The sequence below is a fragment of the Fragaria vesca genome, linkage group LG5, assembly GCF_000184155.1.
Source record: "Fragaria vesca subsp. vesca linkage group LG5, FraVesHawaii_1.0, whole genome shotgun sequence".
Taxonomy (NCBI): Eukaryota; Viridiplantae; Streptophyta; class Magnoliopsida; order Rosales; family Rosaceae; genus Fragaria; species Fragaria vesca.
In genome coordinates, this window is record NC_020495.1 from 28,429,099 (window position 1) to 28,449,084 (window position 19,986).

General features: G+C 37.4%; 2 protein-coding genes and 1 non-coding gene across 3 annotated transcripts; all 3 read left to right on the forward strand.

Annotated features, from left to right (window-relative positions):
• The first annotated feature begins 821 nt into the window (after nt 1-821).
• On the forward strand, nt 822-2,587 carry LOC101292221 (putative FBD-associated F-box protein At3g50710-like). The gene is made up of 2 exons (XM_004301927.1): nt 822-1,778; nt 2,171-2,587. Exons 1-2 carry the CDS (start codon nt 822-824, stop codon nt 2,585-2,587), a joined length of 1,374 nt encoding a protein of 457 aa, XP_004301975.1.
• Nucleotides 2,588-12,979: 10,392 nt separating this feature from the next.
• On the forward strand, nt 12,980-13,069 carry TRNAM-CAU. The gene is given in 2 exon segments: nt 12,980-13,017; nt 13,034-13,069. It is a non-coding gene; the product is annotated as a tRNA-Met (tRNA).
• Nucleotides 13,070-13,232: 163 nt separating this feature from the next.
• LOC101296294 (putative F-box/FBD/LRR-repeat protein At1g78760-like) lies at nt 13,233-16,741 on the forward strand. The gene is made up of 3 exons (XM_004300627.1): nt 13,233-13,354; nt 13,730-14,627; nt 15,903-16,741. The coding sequence occupies exons 2-3, from the start codon at nt 13,743-13,745 to the stop codon at nt 16,338-16,340; spliced, it is 1,323 nt and encodes a 440-aa protein (XP_004300675.1). The 5' UTR covers nt 13,233-13,354; nt 13,730-13,742; the 3' UTR covers nt 16,341-16,741.
• The last annotated feature ends 3,245 nt before the right edge of the window (nt 16,742-19,986 follow it).

Here is a 19,986-nt window from a genome sequence, read left to right on the forward strand (position 1 = left end):
CCAAAATGATAGTTCATTCCGCCATTAATTTGTTTTTTAAAAAAAAAATTCAGAAATTAATGCATCACACACGGATAAGGTAGAATTTCCGATATGCTGTTTACAGATTTTCCAAACTGGTAAAAGACTAAAGATAAGTGCCAAATAAAATAGAGGCAAAAAAGGTAGAAACTTTCCGATTTTAACCCAGTGCCGCCTGGAGGAGTCTCATTCATCAGATCCTCGGTGTCACAGTCACAGAGACACGTGTAAGCGCCCCGGTTTAGGCCATAAAGCTCTTTGCTCTTCTTCTTCATCATCATAGTTTCACTTGGTTTTCAAGAAGAGCTCTCATATACAGTTCACTATTACTCGATCAGTTCTTCTGGGTCTAGTGAAGCAGGTTCGTTTCTTTCTTTCTTTTCTTTTGAGTTCTTTAGCATGCATCTATGTTTATTTTGTTCCTATTTGCTCAACAGAAACAAAATGCAGGCCTTTCCCTTTGGGTCTAGAGAATATGCTTGTGATTTTTTTGTTGGTAGATATATAATGGTTTTTGATTTACCTATATCTGAGAAATCTAAGCAAATAGATAATTGCATGCAATACTTACCTTTTGTATTGTTTACCTCTGAATACATGTATGATTTCTATCTCTAGAGAAAATATAATTGCTGTATCAATTACTGTTAAGCAAATACACATGTTTGAATTACGGTTTTGTCTGTCAAAAACTGTTCTTCACAGAGTACTATGGTTAATCATGTGAAAACTCTTAAAACGAAATACATTTAGCTTTCAAGTAGTTCCCTAACTCTTGAAATGATTGTTCATCTGTTACAATGTCCTTGTCAACATCTTACATATTAAAGCTTGTAGCTACCAAATTCACAATTCTGCTTGCAATAAGACCATGTGTTTTTGCAGCAGGACAAATGAATTCGAAGCCACAGAGTCAGTTGAGAGTTCGAGATAGGATCAGTGATTTACCGGATGCATTTCTTTGGCACATCCTTTCGTTTCTTGACACAACATATGTGGTGAGGACCTGTATTCTGTCTACAAGATGGAAGAACATATGGGCGTATTTTCCTACTCTAGACTTTGACCGGAGATGTTTTCATGACCCTGCTAAATTTTTAGCATTTGTTGATCATGCACTTTTCTTCCGTTACTCATCAAATATTGTAAAGTTTCGGCTTTGTTTGAGGGGTCTTGATGTGGACCAGTCTCGTATTAATGCTTGGATCAACACTGCCGTAAGGTACAGCTTTGTTGAACTTGATATCAATGCTGGGTATCCATGTCAGTTGAGGACTTATGAGTTGCCTAAAAGCCTCGTCATATGCAAAACACTGGTAACATTGAAGCTGACATCAGAATTCATTACCAGTGTTCCTGCATCAGGCTGTTTCCCGAGTCTGAAGTCCCTCCATCTTATATTCTTTTTAAATGTCAACGTATCAATGTTTGAGGTTTTGTCCAACTGCCCTGTACTTGAAGATTTTACTATGGTTGGTATCCTTCGATACAATGATTCCGTGAATTTCAACATTGCTTCCCCTGTACTGAAGACACTAAGAATATGTATTGATACTGAGGGTGATGTTTATGGATTCTCTGGTAGCTATAGCTATACTATAAATTGCCCAAAGCTTGAAACTTTTGATGTGACAGAGGAGTTTCCATCAACCTATTCTTGGGGGGAAGCAAAATCCCTAGTCAAAGCCGGAATTTGTCTACTTCAGCATTGTTCACATGATCCTAGTTTTTTCAATGTGACTGCGCTTTTAGCAGGGGTATCCAATGTTCAAGATTTATGTCTTCTAGCTCATACTTTTCATATGTGTGTGGCCTGACTTCCTCCTTATACTATTTAGTACTTGGTAGGCAAGATTATAGGATACATATAATTTGAGATTATGCATGACCATATGTTGATTTTTTTTTTTCTTCATATTTCACGAAGGTTGGTGCTCTGCCTGTTTTTGAAAACTTGAGGCGACTGAAGTTGGTTTGTCTTGAATGCTTTTGCTGGGATTTTCTTACGCACTTGCTCATAATATCACCTATCCTGGAGTCTCTTGTTTTAGAACGTAAAGTAAGATGTACTTATAATATTTGTGCTAGATGAAACTATAATGCATTTTCCAGCGATTTTCATATGACTCATATTTGAGATAATTGATAGGTCAGCGGCATGGGTTGTGAAAAGAATTCTGATAACGACACAGGGTCAGAATATGAAAGAGACTCCACGAGTGAAGAGGCTTGTGAGCATGAAGACGGCTCAGACCATGAGAAGGGCATCGAGAGTGAAGAGGCTTCTGAGCATGAAGAGGGCATAGACCATGAGCACCAAGTGGATCCACCAGATTGTGTGCCTCAATGTTGTTTATCACACCTCAAGATTGTCTCCATATTGGGCTTTACAGGAGAACGCGATGAGTTGGAAATGGCAAAGTACTTGCTGCAGTATTGTCACGTTTTGAATAAGATGACTATTTCTATGGATGATGATCTTAGTGTGGATGAAAAAGAGAAGATGTACAAGGAGATTTTAATGGTTCCAAGGGGTTCAAGAACTAGTACAGTTGAATTTATCTAGGATGCATTTTAATATCTTGAGGGGGTTTTTGTTTTGGTGTGCGGTTGTAGACCTCAAACTTGTAGAAGCATATACTCTATTCAGATGATGAATCTACTCCACTTTTGTACTCTTGTAATCTTTATCGTCTTACCAAGTCTTGAGTTTCTTAACTCCATCAGTCTACGTTTATATATTTGGTGGCCAAGATTAGAAGGAAAGAAAGAGGTATATGTAGGAGGGAAGGAAACATTTGTATGCCTTGTTTGTTGGGAGGAAAATGTGTAGTGGCAAGGCATAGTGTTGTTTCTTCAGTTTGACCTCCATCAAGATGGACATGCTAAAAGATGGATGTAATAGTTAGGTTGGGACTGGAATGGAAATAAGAACACATGATGAGGTGCTTAAGATTCTCATTTCTTTAGTCCTGTGATGCATGGATACGGCAAAAAAGACAGAATGCTGTATCGCACCCATACCCGATACGGATACGCGTCTGATATGTGTCAGATACGCACCCAACACCATTTTTACGTATCCTGGACCATGCAGGATATTTTGACCGACGGGATACGTCGGGGATACTCGTTTGGATACGTTTTTGGTTATTCTCAGTCATTTTTCACCAGTTAGAGAGTAAAACCAAACCTTGTAGAGCAGATTAGCCGCTTTCTCCTCTTCCCTTATTCTATTTGTCTTCTATTGTTCTCTCCTCTTCGCGACCATGGATCAACTATTTGAGATACTGTTGGTTGCTTCGAAGGCTTGGAGGGTTGATTGGTTGATCATTGGAGCTGTGGAGCGTCAGGTTGAAGACGCACGCAATTTGCTTGAAGGCCGAAGCGAAGTACACGAGGTCCGGCGAGGAGGATTAGTCTTGGGCCAAAGTGGGTGGTTTATTCGCTTTATCGTTCAAGTAGAGATGAAGGTTAATTGAAATTGGATATTAGATAGACTATACTACCTCTCTTTAGTTTGTAATTATCGATTGATTTGTCTATTTAGTATTATTATTTTGAAGGTACAAATGATAAAAAAAATCATCAGTTGTTCCACATGTTAAAATGGTTACCCCAAATGTTATCAGATGATAAAATGGTTACTTAATTATATATAATATGATGTAATGGTCATATTAAGTGTCAATTATGATAAAAAAAATACTTTTTAAATTTTATGGATTTATGATTCTACCCTTCTGTTAGTTTCTCTCGTTCTCTTCTCTCTCTCTGTTACTGCTTTCTCTCAGCTCTTCTCTCAGCTTCTCAACTCTTCTCTCAGCTTCTCTCTTTGTTACTACTTTCTCTCTGTACTCGGTCTCGATCTCGATCTCTCTCGATCTCTCTCGATCTCGATCCTGTCAGCGCCACCTGAGTTTCGTCGTTCGTATTCGTGACGCAATGGCTCCATCAGTTCCGCCATCCACCGCCTTCTAACGCAAACGAGATCGATGCTTTGCTCAAACAACAATGTTTTTTTTCTTTCTTTTAGATTTTGATGTTTTGATTGATTTATTTCTGTGTTTAATCGTTACAATTTCATATGATGTCGATCGGTGAATTCTAGGGTTCATAGGAATTTAGGGATTTAAAACTCTTTGACTCAATTTGTGCTATATTCCCAGCCTCCCAGGAATTTAGTGATTTTAGTCTTTGAAAAAGTGATTTGTTTGCATTGTTTTGCTTATTTTGGTTGGGTACTCTGGTGAATGAGCATGAGTTACTTGCATTGTGTACTCTGTGTTTGCATTGTTTTGCTTATAGGTGTCATGAGTTACTTGTAATCTGAAATACTGTACATATTTATGTTCAGGTACTATGGACAGTAACTATACTGCTAAGCTTGTGTACTCTGGTGAAGGAGCAGCAGTTTCATTTGATCATAGCGTCTCATATTTTGATTTTGCTAATTCTGTTCATGACCGATTTCCGGTATTGGGCAGAAGCATTGTCAAGCTGAGGTATACTGTTTTTCCTGATGTTGTATCTTGAAAATGAAGATGATATGAAGATGATGTTTAGAGTTTTGGCCTATTATAGTTTAGATTTTGTTGATGTGGATGTTTGCTCTTTCGATGTTAGTACTTCTGGTTCTGAAAGTGTGTTGAGTAACAATGTTAGTAAAAAGTCTAGCGTTTCATTTGATGAAAATGATTATATAGGATGCTACAAACCAGAGGAAGCAAAGAGGTATTGTAGCAAAGGGTGGGAGAATTATAACAAATCAAAGGACCAGAAGTTTCAAGGTGGTGTGGAAGAGTTTAGGTTGAAATTGCGTATGTATGCAATTGCGATGGGATTTAAGTATCAGTATGTTAGAAATACTAAGAAACGTGTTGTTGCTTATTGTTCTAAGAGAGAGTCTGAGCATTGTGGATGGCATGTGAAGGCTTCCTTGGTAGTGTTTAATCATTTTTTTGTCATTACTGATCTGGTGAATGAGCATAGCTGTCATGGTGTTGTTCGCTTGCAAACTAATAAGATGATAGGTTCCAAGATTATAAAGTCTATAATGCTTGATAAGGTTCGTGATGCTGATTCTTATGCTCGGTTAGTTTGGTTTGGTCAAAAAGCAGTGGAATCAAACCATGGCTCTACTATCAAGATTGAGTATGAACCTGAAACTCGTAGGTGTCAGCGAATGTTTGTGTGTTATGATGCGTGGATGAAGGGTTTTCAGTTTTGCAGACCCATTTTGTTCATTGATGCTACCTTCATCACCAACAAATACAAAGGGCAGCTTATTGGTGCATCTGCCAAGGATGCGAATCAAGGTACCTTTTTAGTGAAATGTTTAGTTACATTGGTAGTTTATTTGATTGTGATAGTTACATAGTTTCCAGGGGCTTCAGTTTTGATTGTTTTGACATTTTTATGTAACTATTTCATGGATAGTTAAATGACTTGTGTACCTACATTAAGCTACTAATGTAACTATAAATGGATAGTTACTTGAGTAGTTATTAATGTAACTATCCATGTAACTATGCATGTAACTATCCATGTAACTAATACAACTCTACTCCTTGCATCACAGATGCATACCTATGAACTGTTTCTTTGATTGTGATAGTTACATAGTTTCCAGGGGCTTCAGTTTTGATGGCTTTGACATTTTTATGTAACTGTTCATGGAACTTTCATTTATTCATATCGATTTTTTGTTCGTCTTTTTTGCAGGTTTATATCCAGTTGCTTATGCTATTGTTGATTCTAAAACTGAAAGTAATTGGAGATTTTTCCTTCAGTGTGTATCTGAAGAGTTGTCAAGACACCCTATGAGGAAGGTGACATTCATTTTTGATCGGAATCTTGGTCTTCTTAGTGCATATTCGCATGTCTTTCCCAATAATCCACATGGTTTTTGTTTTAGGCACCTTGTAGACAATCTCTCCAAAAAGTATCCAGGTCAGTCACCCCTTCATAAATCTATTCATTATTGGTTCATGTGTTGTGTTTATTCTCGCACCCCGGACTCGTATGAGACCAACCTTGCAAAATTGAAACAGAAACTATCAATGTAACTATCCACTTATGTACTATGCATGTAACTATCCATATTATCAATTATTAATAGAGATGTAAATAGTTTCAGTCCTTACCCAAGCCATGGTCTGCATAACCCTTGGGAACAACAACAGATTGAGAATCATGCTGAGAAATTTCGTCAGCTATAATGGCACTAAAGCATTCTATTACATTGCATGCCACTGCTTTGTCCATTATAACCTCCAGCAGATCAAGCATGGTAATAGTTGAACCATACAATGGGCCTTCCCATAGGAAGTCTCTGCAGGAAAGGATTAAGCTGGTTAGATTACAGGTTGCATCAGCAGTTACTCAATTATCCATCTATGTAATCTCTATATAACTATCCATGTATGTAACTATGCATGTAACTATCAATGTAACTATGCATGTAACTATTCATGTAACTATGCATGTAACTATTCATGTAACTATGCATGTAACTATCCATGTAACTATCAATGTAACTACAGATTGATAGTTACCTGGGTGGTTACATGCATGCTACACTTGTGTAACTACAATAACCTGCCTACATTAACATAAGGCCCTCCTAGTGTGCTACATGCTAGTCACCTAGACATTTAAACAACCAAATCCATTATGCAAAACTTTTTATCAAAAATGAATTTTCAAAGTGATTTGAGTTTACCCGTCATTTAAGTTGTCCCATCAAGTTTTCCATTTTTTCTTTGTCAATGGATCCATGCACTTGAATGCTTTGAAAGTTGTCCAAACCGCCTTCTTAGTCATAGTCCGTATTGGCCTCGCGGTGGTTGGCACAATCTATATTGGCATCGGTTCCATCTCATCATCACTGATAGTATGAATTACATCTCCATACTCGGTCAGTTCATCTCCTTCTCCTATCTTGTTCTTCCTCTTCTGCTTAAGATTTTTCTTTCTTTCTTCTGCTATTTCTTTGGCCTTCTTCTCTCTGGTGTTTTTAACCTCCCCCCACCAGTATATATCATCTCTTTTTGTTGGCCTTCTTTGCTTGTTCTTGATCCGAGCCACATAGGAATACATCCCCAAGGATGATGTTGTCCTTCCAGAGTCTTCCTCTGTCAGCTCGATCCCGATATCACTCTCCTCTTCATCTAGATTAATGACAGGAACTGCTACTTATGGAGAGACAATCATATATAACTTGTTAAATGGAGAGTTATATAACCTTAAATAGTTTCACTGATAAACCAATAATTCATAAAGGCAACAGTTGAGAAAAGAACCATATGTTAAGCTACCCCTGAAACTATCCATATAACTACAGGTTGACAGTTACATGTGGAGTTACATAAAATGCAGAAAAAATCATAGAATGCAGAAAAAATCACAATATCATACCTGTGGAGATACGATCATCTGGTATTTTGCAGGTTCTTGTTCTATCATCGTAAGGCCAATGATCTGAGGGCTAGAAGCAGTATTGAAATTCTTCTCTGGAATGGTTATTATTCCAGTCACCAATGGGCTATTCCATGATACCCAAGGAGAGATTCCCAAATCAAAAGAAGGCATGTCGGTCACTGAGCTATGTTCTCTGCTGCCTCACTCTTACCTTCAGCACTGGCATCTTTCTCTGCCGTCTCCTCTTCCTTGTCTTTTGTTTCCTCCATTTTCTCAGCTGCTTCATCTACCTTGCCAGTTCCTTCAGGATCCCTATCCGCTTCCTTATCATCATCTTCTTCAGCTACCTTATCAGCTTCCTTGTCCTTCAGATCTTTATTGTTTTTTCCTCCCTTGTTTGCTTCTCCTTCAGGATCCTGATCATCTTCATTGCTTCTTCCGCCACCGTCCTCCTTGGTGGTGATTCTGGTGGCTGCTCACAGTAAGCTGCATAATAGAAAATAAATAATGTTACTTACCAGCCACTTCATGTCAGTTGCATGGATAGTTACATAGACATGCATAGTTACATGCACAGTTACATCTTATGATTTTGAAAACATTCACAATATAAAAAACATTCTTTGAACATGAACCGCAATTCATTCTTAAGAAGAATTTTTAAAATCATACATATATATGTTCATTCTCAAGAAGAATTTTTTAAATCATACATGTATATGTTTTTGTGCAAAGATCTGATTTGAAAACTCTAAACAATTTATTTCAAGTTCAATTCTTGAGAATTACCCTTCGTTTCATCATCTGCTCTCTTCTTCTTTTTAAGCTCTTTCTCAACCCGTTCTAATTGTTCAACATATAAGTCTTCTGAATTTTTGGTTGAAATCTGAGGCTCACTCATCTCTTTTTTATGAGTGATTGCATCTTTCTCTGTTGCCTCCTCCTTCTCTTTATCCTCATCGGCCATGTTCTTTAAATTCTTTTTTAGCTCTCTCTCAACCTGTTCTAATGCTTGAAGATCTAATTCTTCCGAATTTTGTATTGGAAGCTGAGCTATGTTCTCTGCTGCCTCACTCTTACCTTCAGCACTGGCATCTTTCTCTGCCGTCTCCTCCTCCTTGTCTTTTGTTTCCTCCATTTTCTCAGCTGCTTCATCTACCTTGCCAGTTCCTTCAAGATCCCTATCCGCTTCCTTGTCATCATCTTCTTCAGCTACCTTATCAGCTTCCTTGTCCTTCAGATCTTTATTGTTTTTTCCTCCCTTGTTTGCTCCTCCTTCAGGATCCTGATCATCTTCATTGCTTTCCAGAGCTCTCTCATCTTGAGAGTTTGGTGCTAATGCCGCCACCAAAGCTTGCAGCTTCTTCAATTCTTAATTCATTGAGTTTTTCATTCTCCATCCTTGTTTCATCGTTAATTATCCTCTTAACCATCAAATCCTGTACTGCATTTTGCAACTTCTCCTGTAGTTCTGTCTGCCTTGATTCATACTCCTCTTCCATGTTTCTCATTTTCTCTTTCAAGCTTTCAGTTTGACAGCGCAGCCTTTCATTCTCCTCTGTTAGCTGTCTCATTTCAACCTCCTTTGCCTTTTGGTTTCCTTCTTGGCTTTGATCGGATATTAGAGAGGACGTTGGCCTTTCTCCTTCCTCTGCTGCCTTCCATGTTTCTTCTTCTTCTGCACTGTTTCTTCTTCTTCTTCTTCAGATTCACATTTCACAATATGTTTTTTCTAGACCAGACTTGATTCCTGCGAACAGTTGCTGTAGTAAAAAGAAAAAAAAATTGTTAGTGATATAGTTACAAAACACACAGCAGATACATGGATAGTTACATTGCCAGTTACAATGACAGTTATATAGTTCCAAGACACTTGAAAAACTGATCAAGTCAAACATATGAGGTGTATTGTTTTTAAAACTATCACAATTCTCCATGTAACTATGCATGTAACTATCAATATAACTATCCATGTAACTATCAATTTTCCATGTAACTATCTATGTAACTATCAATGTAACAATCTATGTAACTATTTATGTAACTATTCATGTAACTATCCATGTAACTATCAATTTTCCATGTAACAATCTATGTAACTATCCATGTAACTATGCACAAACAGGTAACTATCAATGTAACTATCTATCGATAGTTACCTGGGTAGTTACATACATGCTACACTTGTGTAACTACATTAACATGCATATATTAACACAAGGCCTTACTAGTGTGCTACATGCTACTGATGTTAGATGTACTTCTATATTTCAGCAGATAATAAATACCAGAATTAAAGAGGTATATATAAGCAAAGATTGATTGATTACTATGAAATGTCCATATATTGATTAAGTCGTATAAGAACCCATACCGTCAACGTTTTGAATTCAACGTACTTTCTTTGTTAACTTTGTGAGGTCCCATTTCCTCATCTTATGTTCCTCATCCTCTGTGCCTTCAATCAGCTTTATGACGTTTGTCTTCTTACAGAGCCAATACTAGCACACATAAAAAAAAAAAAAACAAGTTAGTTACTAAATGATTTTCTTACCAAAAACAGTTAGTTACAAAAAAAAAACAGTTAGTTACCAAAGATAACTAGTTACAAACACAGATACATACCAGAATTAAGTGCGCACAGTCTCCTGTGTTCAACCCGCTCGACCCCTTACCCTTTGATTTTAGTCGTTGTCTTAAACAACCCGACAAAAATCTTCCAACCTCTTTAGCCCATCCACAGCTCTCTATATTCCCCCATATTACATTTATCAGCTCGTTTGATACATTCCCTCCCCCATTTGTAAATAGAAACTTTATGCAAATTTCTAAAATCACCAGCCTAACCAAATTTTTTCTCTTCTTTCTTCTTTCTTCTTCATTTGTTGGCTGCTGGTGTCAGGACCCACCCCGAATTTCATCCTGAAATCCGAAATAAATCCTGTGGGGACCACCTCCAAGGAAAATTTACCGAAAAATCGGCATAACCTCCCTTGAAAATGGACAACCCTTCCTAATAATACCTGCAAACACTTCTGAAAATTTAAATCCAACCTTAAACTCCTGGAGCCTTCGTACTCCCCAAATCACAACACCACCCAAATTATTTACTAATCTAAACAAATCTCATATCCAACCATTTATAGGTTCAGAGCAACTCTAACATGAAGAAAGGAAACATAATAAATTAACAAGCGGAAGCTATATAATGACTATGCCTCATCTCCATGTACGCCCGACCTCAACTATGCAATCCTGCAAACTGGGCATTTTAAAACGAAGAGCCCAGGGGAAAACATTTAAAACACGTTAGAGTGAGTGGACAAAAATAAATTAACGAATAAAATATTTATGTTTCCCCAAATCAATTTCCAAGGAAAATCGAATGTATGTTGCAAGCGATAAAACTTTCATCTCATAATATCGAGCCTCTTAAGCTCTAACATATATGTATGTATTTACACACGTCCATACTCCATATATAAATTCATGGGTCTATATAGGGCTACTACGCTCGCGTCCAACGCTCACGTCACGTCTTAATGCGGTGCTACACTACGCCATCAAGGTGGACAGACGGGTGTATAAATATGTGCCCATACCCCTTATATGAATTAAACACTCATATAGGGCTACTACGCTCGCGTCCAACGCTCACGTCACACCATAATGCGGCTATATGCTACGCCATTAAGGTGGACAGACATATAGGGCTAGCTAGCATTTATATACATACTCTCTCATAAATACATATTTATATCCACCGAAAATCCCATTTTCGGTGACTCTCCAAGAGAAATAAAATCGTCAAAATAAAATAAAGTCAAAAAGCTCCACAACATTAATTGTTCATCTATGAACTATAGCATGCATTTTATTTAAAACAAAAGTCCACTCACAACTCTAGGCATAAGCCCGACGAAATCCAAATCGCCACTCCAGAGAGGTTTCCTCGAACCCTGGCACAAATATAAAATTAACTTCCCAACTAAAAATCCAATATTTAAACAAAATAGGCAAAATTAACCGAGAGCCATATTCACGCTCATCATTGCCTAACTTCGATACGGTCCACACCTTAACACTAAAACCAGCAACTTTAACTACACCCTTCCACAGATTATACGACTTTAATCTAACGGCCGGATTCTATCTTATTAATCCGCCAAAATTACCAAACTTCGGAAAATCACAAACCTAACAAAACTCATCCAAAAATTTCATAATTTACATCAATATACTCCCCTTAATATTCCACATTTAAAACTATACAAAACTCCCAAACAGCGGCGGCCGGAGGCCGATTCCGGCGACCTCCAATGCTCACCAAATTTAAACAGCAGCTTCCTCTCAACCTACTCTACAACTTTCTTAACTAGCACAACACCCAAATCCAAGCCTAACTATGCCAATCGAACGAAAACAACACAAAAAGCCGGTTTTCCTTACCTAGACCACGAGAGGGCGAGCTCTTTGGAGGGATTGCTGCACGGGAGGAGAGCTTCACAACGAGCCAAGACTCGCCGGCTATGGCGGCTGGAGGAGGGAGCTCCAGCGAGGAAACCATCATGGCAGCCATGGGTTTCGGGGGAGAGAACTCCCTCACGGCAGCGCTAGAGGGGCTGTCACCGGTCCAAGGAGGTGGCTGGGTTGAAGACCGACCGAACGGGACCGGTGCGGCAATCCCCATGATTTAGAAGTATTTTGTTTTGTATCAGCCTGTATAATGATCAATCCCTTGAATCTTGTTGATGCAATGGTAAAGATGACGCTGCTGCTTGTTGTAAAGTTGATGTTTTTGATGCGTTCTGTTAGCAATATGAATCTGTTTGCAGTATTTATGTTGCTTAGTGTCCATTTCTTCTCGATTTTGTTTAAATTTGTAAGTCTGAGATGGTTTAGAATAGTTCATATAATTATGATTCAGTCTCAATGCCCTCTTCAAAAGAGAATATAGATGGAAGAGGAGTCAAAAGTAAGAATATCAGAAGGAACATGGAGTACTACAGGTTATATAGTTTTGTTATTCGGTTTGCCATGAAGAATGAACTCTCAGTATCCAAGTCAATTCTCAATGGTATTTTTCCTAGTTCCTACCAGTCGAAAAAAAATGGTATTTTTCCTAGTCATTCAAAACCACCTGAATGACTATAGAGATGGCTTGAATTTTGTACTTAACTTGGTGGATCAAATCTCACGTGGTGTTTGTAGTATGGTGACACTTTATTGGTTTCATTAATAGACTTTATTCACCTTAGATTAGCCGCACCTTGTAGAGTTAGTGCTAGTACATTGATTATGATCTAGAAGTACGTTAATCGTGTCTTCTGGACCACACGATGGTCTTGAACCAAATAGTAATTACCTCCTCCATCGGAATCGGTCTCTTTATAACTGTATAATAACTTGCAATTACGTTACACGGTGGTCTTGAACCAAATAGTAATTACCTCCTCCATCGGAATCAGTCTCTTGTAACTGTATAATATGCAAGAGTCTTTTGATTTATTAAGTAAATAGTCCGAAAGAGCATCAAGGGGTGGTGGCGCAGTTGGCTAGCGCGTAGGTCTCATAGCTTAAAGAGTGAGTTATCCTGAGGTCGAGAGTTCGAGCCTCTCTCACCCCATTCTTTTTTTCAATTTCAATTTCTTAAATGTACCTATAAAAATTAATGCTTGGGGTCTACTAGGTACTAGGCTCACTGAGTCATCCATACAGATGGCGCGCACATAGACGAGAGAGCACAAGTGTCTATTTAATGGCACAACACCGCTCAACGACTCAGGACTGGAACACTTACACTCCATCGGAATGCCTTCAAAGCTCTAGGCAAATATGCAATCACCGTTCTCATTTTCCGACGAATAAGCCTCCGCTTTCTCTGCAACAATCTACAGTTCAGAGCTTTCAGGTTCTCTTCCTCCCACCCATCTTTTTTTTCATCTCATTTTGCATTCATAGACCTTTGTCATGTAACCATGTTTAGTTTTTTGCTTCACTTTCATTGATCATAGAAATTTCAGAGGGATGCAAGGGTCTATACTTTTGTTTGCAGAACAGAACATGATCGACTCAATAATATTGAATATTTTTAATACTATATGATCAGCTTTCAGTGAAAATGTGAAATGAATAGTCAGATGAGCATAGTTTTTTTGTTTGCTTTTTTTATCCTGTTTATATTGTAGTGTGAAAATCTGTATGTGAAATTTGTGTAATATTATATTAAACTAGACGTTGTTATAGCAAAGATTGGAGCTTGAGTATTTGTATTGAAACCCACCAGGGAAGAGCTGGATATGGGGTCCAAGAGTCGAGCAAGAGTTGAGGACAGGATCAGCCAACTACCGGATGGTGTTCTTCGTCACATAGTTACCTTTGTTCCAACAAAGTGTTCTGTGAGAACCAGCGTATTGTCTACAAGGTGGAAGGACATGTGGACTCGTGTTCCTACTCTCTACTTGAATGATATGGAGTTCTCTTCCTCTGCTGATTTTGTGGAGTTTGTTGATCGAGCACTTCTCGTTCGCGATTCAGCGACTATTCAAAAATTTCATCTACACTTCGAGGAATGTCCTGCTGAGTATTTCTCTCGTGTTGATGGTTGGCTACAAGTTGTCGTTAGGTGTAATGTTGTGGAACTTGATCTTTCTGTTGTTTCAGATGGAGAAGAGATGCTTGAGTTGCCAAACAGTCTTTTGACTTGCAAAACACTAGAGGCTTTGAAGCTGGAGTTGAATTATAATATCAAACTTCCTACATCATGGCGTTGCCCAAAGCTCAAATTCTTTGATGTCCAGTTTACTTGTCCTGATGGTGACTCGATGGATTTTTCTCAGTTTCCTGCACTTGAACATTTGGGAATAGGTGGATCACTTGGATACATTGGTTTTAGTTTCAACATTTCTGTGCCAGAACTGAAGACTTTAAGGATATGTTTAGGATCTGAAACTATTACTCGACCATGCAATTTTCTCATAAATGCCCCAAAGCTTCAAAAGCTTGATGTCAGTGAGGGATTTTTGTCAAATTATACCTTCAAGAATACAAAATCTATAATTGAAGCCAGTATTGAAATCACTACCTTGAAGGATGATAAAAGTGAGGCCTCTGCTGACCGTGCAACTAAGTTTCTGGCTGGAATTTCTGGTGTTAAATGTCTGACTCTTTCTCCTTTCTCTATGGTGAGTATGTACTTGTTATCTTATTCCTTGCATTATATCATTTTTTTCCGGAGAGGAATATACAGTGGTGTAGCTAGAAACTCGATTTAGAAGGGTCAAGACTTAAGTGGCTATTAAGGTAAGATAAAATATCGATAACCTAGTTGTTTCATGTAAAATCTTTTAATAGTTGACTTATACCTAACTTTATAAATTACCTCATTAGATTGATTCATTAGAGAAACATCGATTATAAATTGCTCTTTCCTTTGCATTTATAGAAACTAAGAAGGAATTTATCAAACATTACAACTAGAAAGGGAAATAATATTATTTGTTAGAACTTAATTAGGAGGGTCATTTCTATATAAAATTTAGCTAATCCACCAAAGATTATAAATGAGAAGAGTCAAGTGACCCTTCTCGGCCCCCTCTCCCTACGCCCCTGGGAATATATGAAGAAAAGAATCAAAGATACACGTGGTTGGAAGAGGGAAAGAAAAATGTGTCTTACCTTTTTTGTTGAGAGGATGAGTCAGAGTATTGAAGTGTGCATGTGGTGTCATTCTTATTGCTTTCAGAGCTTGACATATTACAGAATTGCACAAAACAATATAAGTTTCGGTAGGGATTTAATGATAAAAAGATAGAACTAAAATTACATATGCAGGCTCTCATCCCCTGCATCATGTCATTTTCTGTTTAGTTCTTTTTTCCTTTTTATTTTGTCTATATTATTCGTTATTCTTTCTGTTCCACTAACTCACTAAGCATAGTAACTGACAAGTCTTTTTTTTTTTTTTTTTCTTTCTGATTTTGGCATTAATGATTCATTACATATTCGTTACCCTAAACTTATGTTATTGCGTAAGTTTTAGTTCATTGATGAGTTGCTGTTTGATTAATTAATGTGCCTTTACCTTTTTTGTAGACAGGTTGAGTCGAGTGTTGAAGTGTGCGTGGGGTGTCATTTTTATTCTTTTCAAAGCTTGACAGATTGCAGAATTGCACAAAACAATAAACTAGGTTAAGTTTCAGTAGGGAACTAATGATTAAAAGATAGAACTAAAATTGCATACGAAGGCTCTCATCCCCTGCATCATGCCATTTCTGTTTAGTTCTTTTTTCCTTTTTATTATGTCTGTATTATTCGATATTCTTTCTTTTCCGCTAAGCATAGTAACCGAAAAGCCATTTTTCTGTTTTTGGCGATAATGATACATTATAGTATGTTATTGCATAAGTTTTAGTTCCTTGATGAGTTGCTGTTTGATACATTCTGTATCTTTAATGAAGGCTTGCTCTATACCCGTCTTTGATAATTTGAGCGAATTGATGCTGCTGCGTGATGGTCAATGGTGGAAAATTCTGATGAAGTTTCTCGAGAGATCACTTAATCTAGAATCTTTTGTCATAAAGCATGAGTCTTGTCAACCCGGCCACTATTTTCCTGGGCAGAAAGAGGTGTTTATTGAGCTTCCGGATTGCAGGAACCCAGACCACCCAGACCACGTAGAAGAAGTGTTGGACTGGACTCCACCAGAGTCTGTTCCCAAGTGTCTGTTGTCATCCCTCAAGACTATCTCCATAAAGGGTTTCAAAGGAAAGGAATTCTTTGGATTTCCAGAAGAGATGGAATTGATCAAGTATCTGTTGAAGAATTGTCTGCTTGGAGAATATGACTGTTTACACTCCTGGTCTTCATTATGGTACACGAGAAGAATTTTACAATGAAATTTCAGAGTCTGAATGGGGTTCAAAGACTGTTCAAGTTTAAATGATCAAGAAGGCATTCTATGCTGATGGATTCCATATGCTTTAAGAGCTGAAATTGTCTAGTAATGTTTAGTAGCTGTAAGCTACCTTTTTTACCCCCTTTCTTCTGTTTTAGTCTGTTCATTACTTCATTATGTCTGTTATCGGAGGTAGTTATCTTATGTCATCTACTTTTGTAATGTTTGTGTTAGCAAATGACTGTGTTTTATGTCTTAGTGATAAGAGTACTTGTTAAATTGATTTTCGTCCCCTCAGGCCTCAGCCATATATTGTTTCTTTAACAGTCTTTGTATGATCTTTCGGACACTTAATGATAGATTGATAGTCAAGATGGTAGTGATGAGTTCAAGACCTTGTCATGCCCGGACTTGAGATTTTCAGGTCTGAGTCGAACTTTAAAAATTGGGCCCCTTAAAGTATATCATTCATTCAATTTTATTTTCTCATTTTAAGAAACAGAAACAAAATTTCACGAACTAAAGTTATAAACTCAAAATCTAACAATAAAAAATATTAGAAATCCTATTAAAAATCTTATTTATGCAACAAATCTCTTACTTATGCTACTCATTTTTCTAAAATAGTAATTAATGATAGTAATAATGGGTAAGATTTTATGTTCATTTTTCTCTTTTGTAATCTAACACCATCTTCATTGGATTCTGTTAATTATTTTTTTATTGTTTTTAACTAAACTAACGTAATCACACAAAGAGAAAAGAAAATTTTGGGCCCCTTAAGGTTATGGGTCTTGAGTCTATCGACTCTTAAGACTCTATTCAGGTACGGGTCTGGACCTTGTTATAAAACTAAGTTAAAAACGTGAAAGGGTGCAAAAGGGTTGCATTTTTGCATGCAATAATATGCTCGTTTTCTCCTACTTGGACAATCTCCCATGGAACTAAAGTACTCCATGAAATTCTTAAGGTGATCGACTGTTGGAATTGTTTTAGAGTTGCTGCTGCTAGGGATTCTCTTATTTAAAGTTTTAAACTCTTTACCTCCACAATATCAATCGTTTTCAAAATAATTTGTTACATGCTCATACTCACATGTAATAGATTCTCGAACATAATCAGAGAGTACCATTTCATCTAATAATCAGAGGCGAGTACCATTGGATTATAGAGTCGAGTACCATTTGATCTAATGATATAATCAGAGGTTGTTGATATGGTTGTCAAACCCGCAACTCTCGGAGCGTTCTCTCTTAGGCTTGTTCCCTTCTAGGGTTTCGAGCGTCAGCGGCGACGGCTTCCCTTTCGGGAGGACGTACGACCATGTGTTCTAAAGGGCTGGCGTCGTTTGTTGAAGTCGGTTTTATGGCGGCGAGGTAGGCATGCTGGTGATCTCAGAATCCTCAGAGATCCAGTGGTTTGCTTCTGACCGTGAAAGGTGGCTTGGGCAGCGGTGCGGAGACTGGTCGATTCCTCAGATCGTGGTTTGAGTTCTAGTGGTGATTTTGGCTCGATTGGATCAGGCTGAGATCAGATTGGCAGGATTGTTCGGATATGGTTGTGTCGAATCAAAGCGTCTTCTGAGGCATGGTGATTTTGTGAAGGCAGCGGGTGTTGGAAATATTGTGTTAGAAAACATATATGATAAATATAATCAAGTAAGCATGTAATATAAACATAAATAATATAAAAGAAGAAGGGGATTGGAGAGTTTCTCATGGGTTCTACAAGGGAGGCACATGAACGTTGTCCTTAATTATGTCATAGACGTCTCCCCACGTGCAGGTTATAACGGTTGTCTACAAAGTCCAAGATACAACTCTTGTAGTCACACATGATGTCTAATCCGTTTTGCATGACTAACTGTAGATGGGGTGTCAAGTGTTTATCGAATTGCCCAAATGATAGGAAATATGAATAGAATGAGGAAAATGAAGAGTAAGAGTAGGTGAACAATATATAATCTCATTACGTGAACAATATATAATCTCATTACTCTTTAACTTAAGATAGAGTAGAGTATTTATAGAACTCATCATAACCCTTAGAAAAGACATGACTCTTCAATTTGAATAGATAATATTTAAAATAGAATTATGAGTTTTGAATCTTATTTTTAATTAAAACCAACAATCCCTCACATTCCCACAAGATAACTTCATAAACTCAAAAATTTGGAATGATTGAGAGAAGAAAATTTGGGCAACTTTTATACCATGTAATAGGTGTAGGTGTCTTCCGGACTTGAATCTACACTTAGTGTAAACAACTTTCACCCGAAGGAATCATAGTGAACTATGTCTTGAACTTGACCCCTTTTAGCCGAATTACACATTGTCACACACACGATACCAATACGTAAACTTTGACTCGGGTAGCGCTATTTATAGCCTTGCGCTTGATCTTGATTATCATGAGAGTTACTAGAGAGTAGCCCATCTCTCATAGTTGCAGCCTCACAACTACTCTCATTTAGGTGAATTTCTCAAAGAATAAATGTGACAAACTGACAATACCCCGCGAGAGATTGCCTGCCTCGAAACTCATTCAAGGTAAATACATTTCCTTAATTTCACATTAATATAGCACTATGCATTAGGAATGTGCTGGAGGATCTCTTGTGGATATCTCCCTAAAATATGTGTTATGTAATGAGTCACGCAATATGGATTGTTTGTACCACATTGAACTTTCTTCATGGGATCTCCAATCACAACTCTCCTACGGGCTTAAACACATTCCCCTCGATAGATTAAATAAAATATAGTCTCCTCTTCGAGGATATAGTCTTTTTGAGACATGAATCGAATGACTTTTGTCATTATCTTGCCATATCATTTTGATGCGCACAAGCTACATGTACTTTAATTTTCTGCATGCTCAAAGTATAATCAAACACAATTTCTCATAAGAGTATGTGACCCCAAATGAGAATAAAAAAACGTATAACACAATTAGTGAAAAATAAATAAAATACGTCTTGTAGAGTGTAACCCCCACATGACCAAGATATAGAATGGTATTGTATGAAATATTGATAGTAATGGATCTTACCCCACATTACTAGATGTGTAATGCTGTTCATTGAGTTCTTGCATACCCAAAGCACATTTTAAAGTTTAAAACAATAGAACTTACAAGTGATGATCATGAATCGAACCATTTTTACAACTTGGGATTGGCAAGTATTTCTTCCTTATTTTCAAAAAAGAAAGCTCATGTATGAATCAATGAATCTAATGTTAAATCGTACCTGAAACTTGAATCTCAACAACAGGAATCATATAATCCACAGTATATAATTTATTGACTTATGTAATTTCTTCTTGATCACAAGCAGTAAAGTTTAACGATCGAGGAGATCTACATGCATGAATATCATGCCAAGAGTGGTCTCAGTCACAATTACTCTTATCAGTATATCATATATAAATATCAATGGCAATATAGATCAGATAGAATTTAATTCCACTCACTTCATCATGCATGCTTAGAACTCACAGATCACATCCAATATTATGAAGACATACCATAATGTTTCAAGGAGAGAAGTTTAGTCTAAAAAAAGAGATAACAAAATTCAAAAACCTAGAACATGATCGTTCTTCCTTTCTCGCCTTTGAACAGAGAGTTCACTCACTTATTTG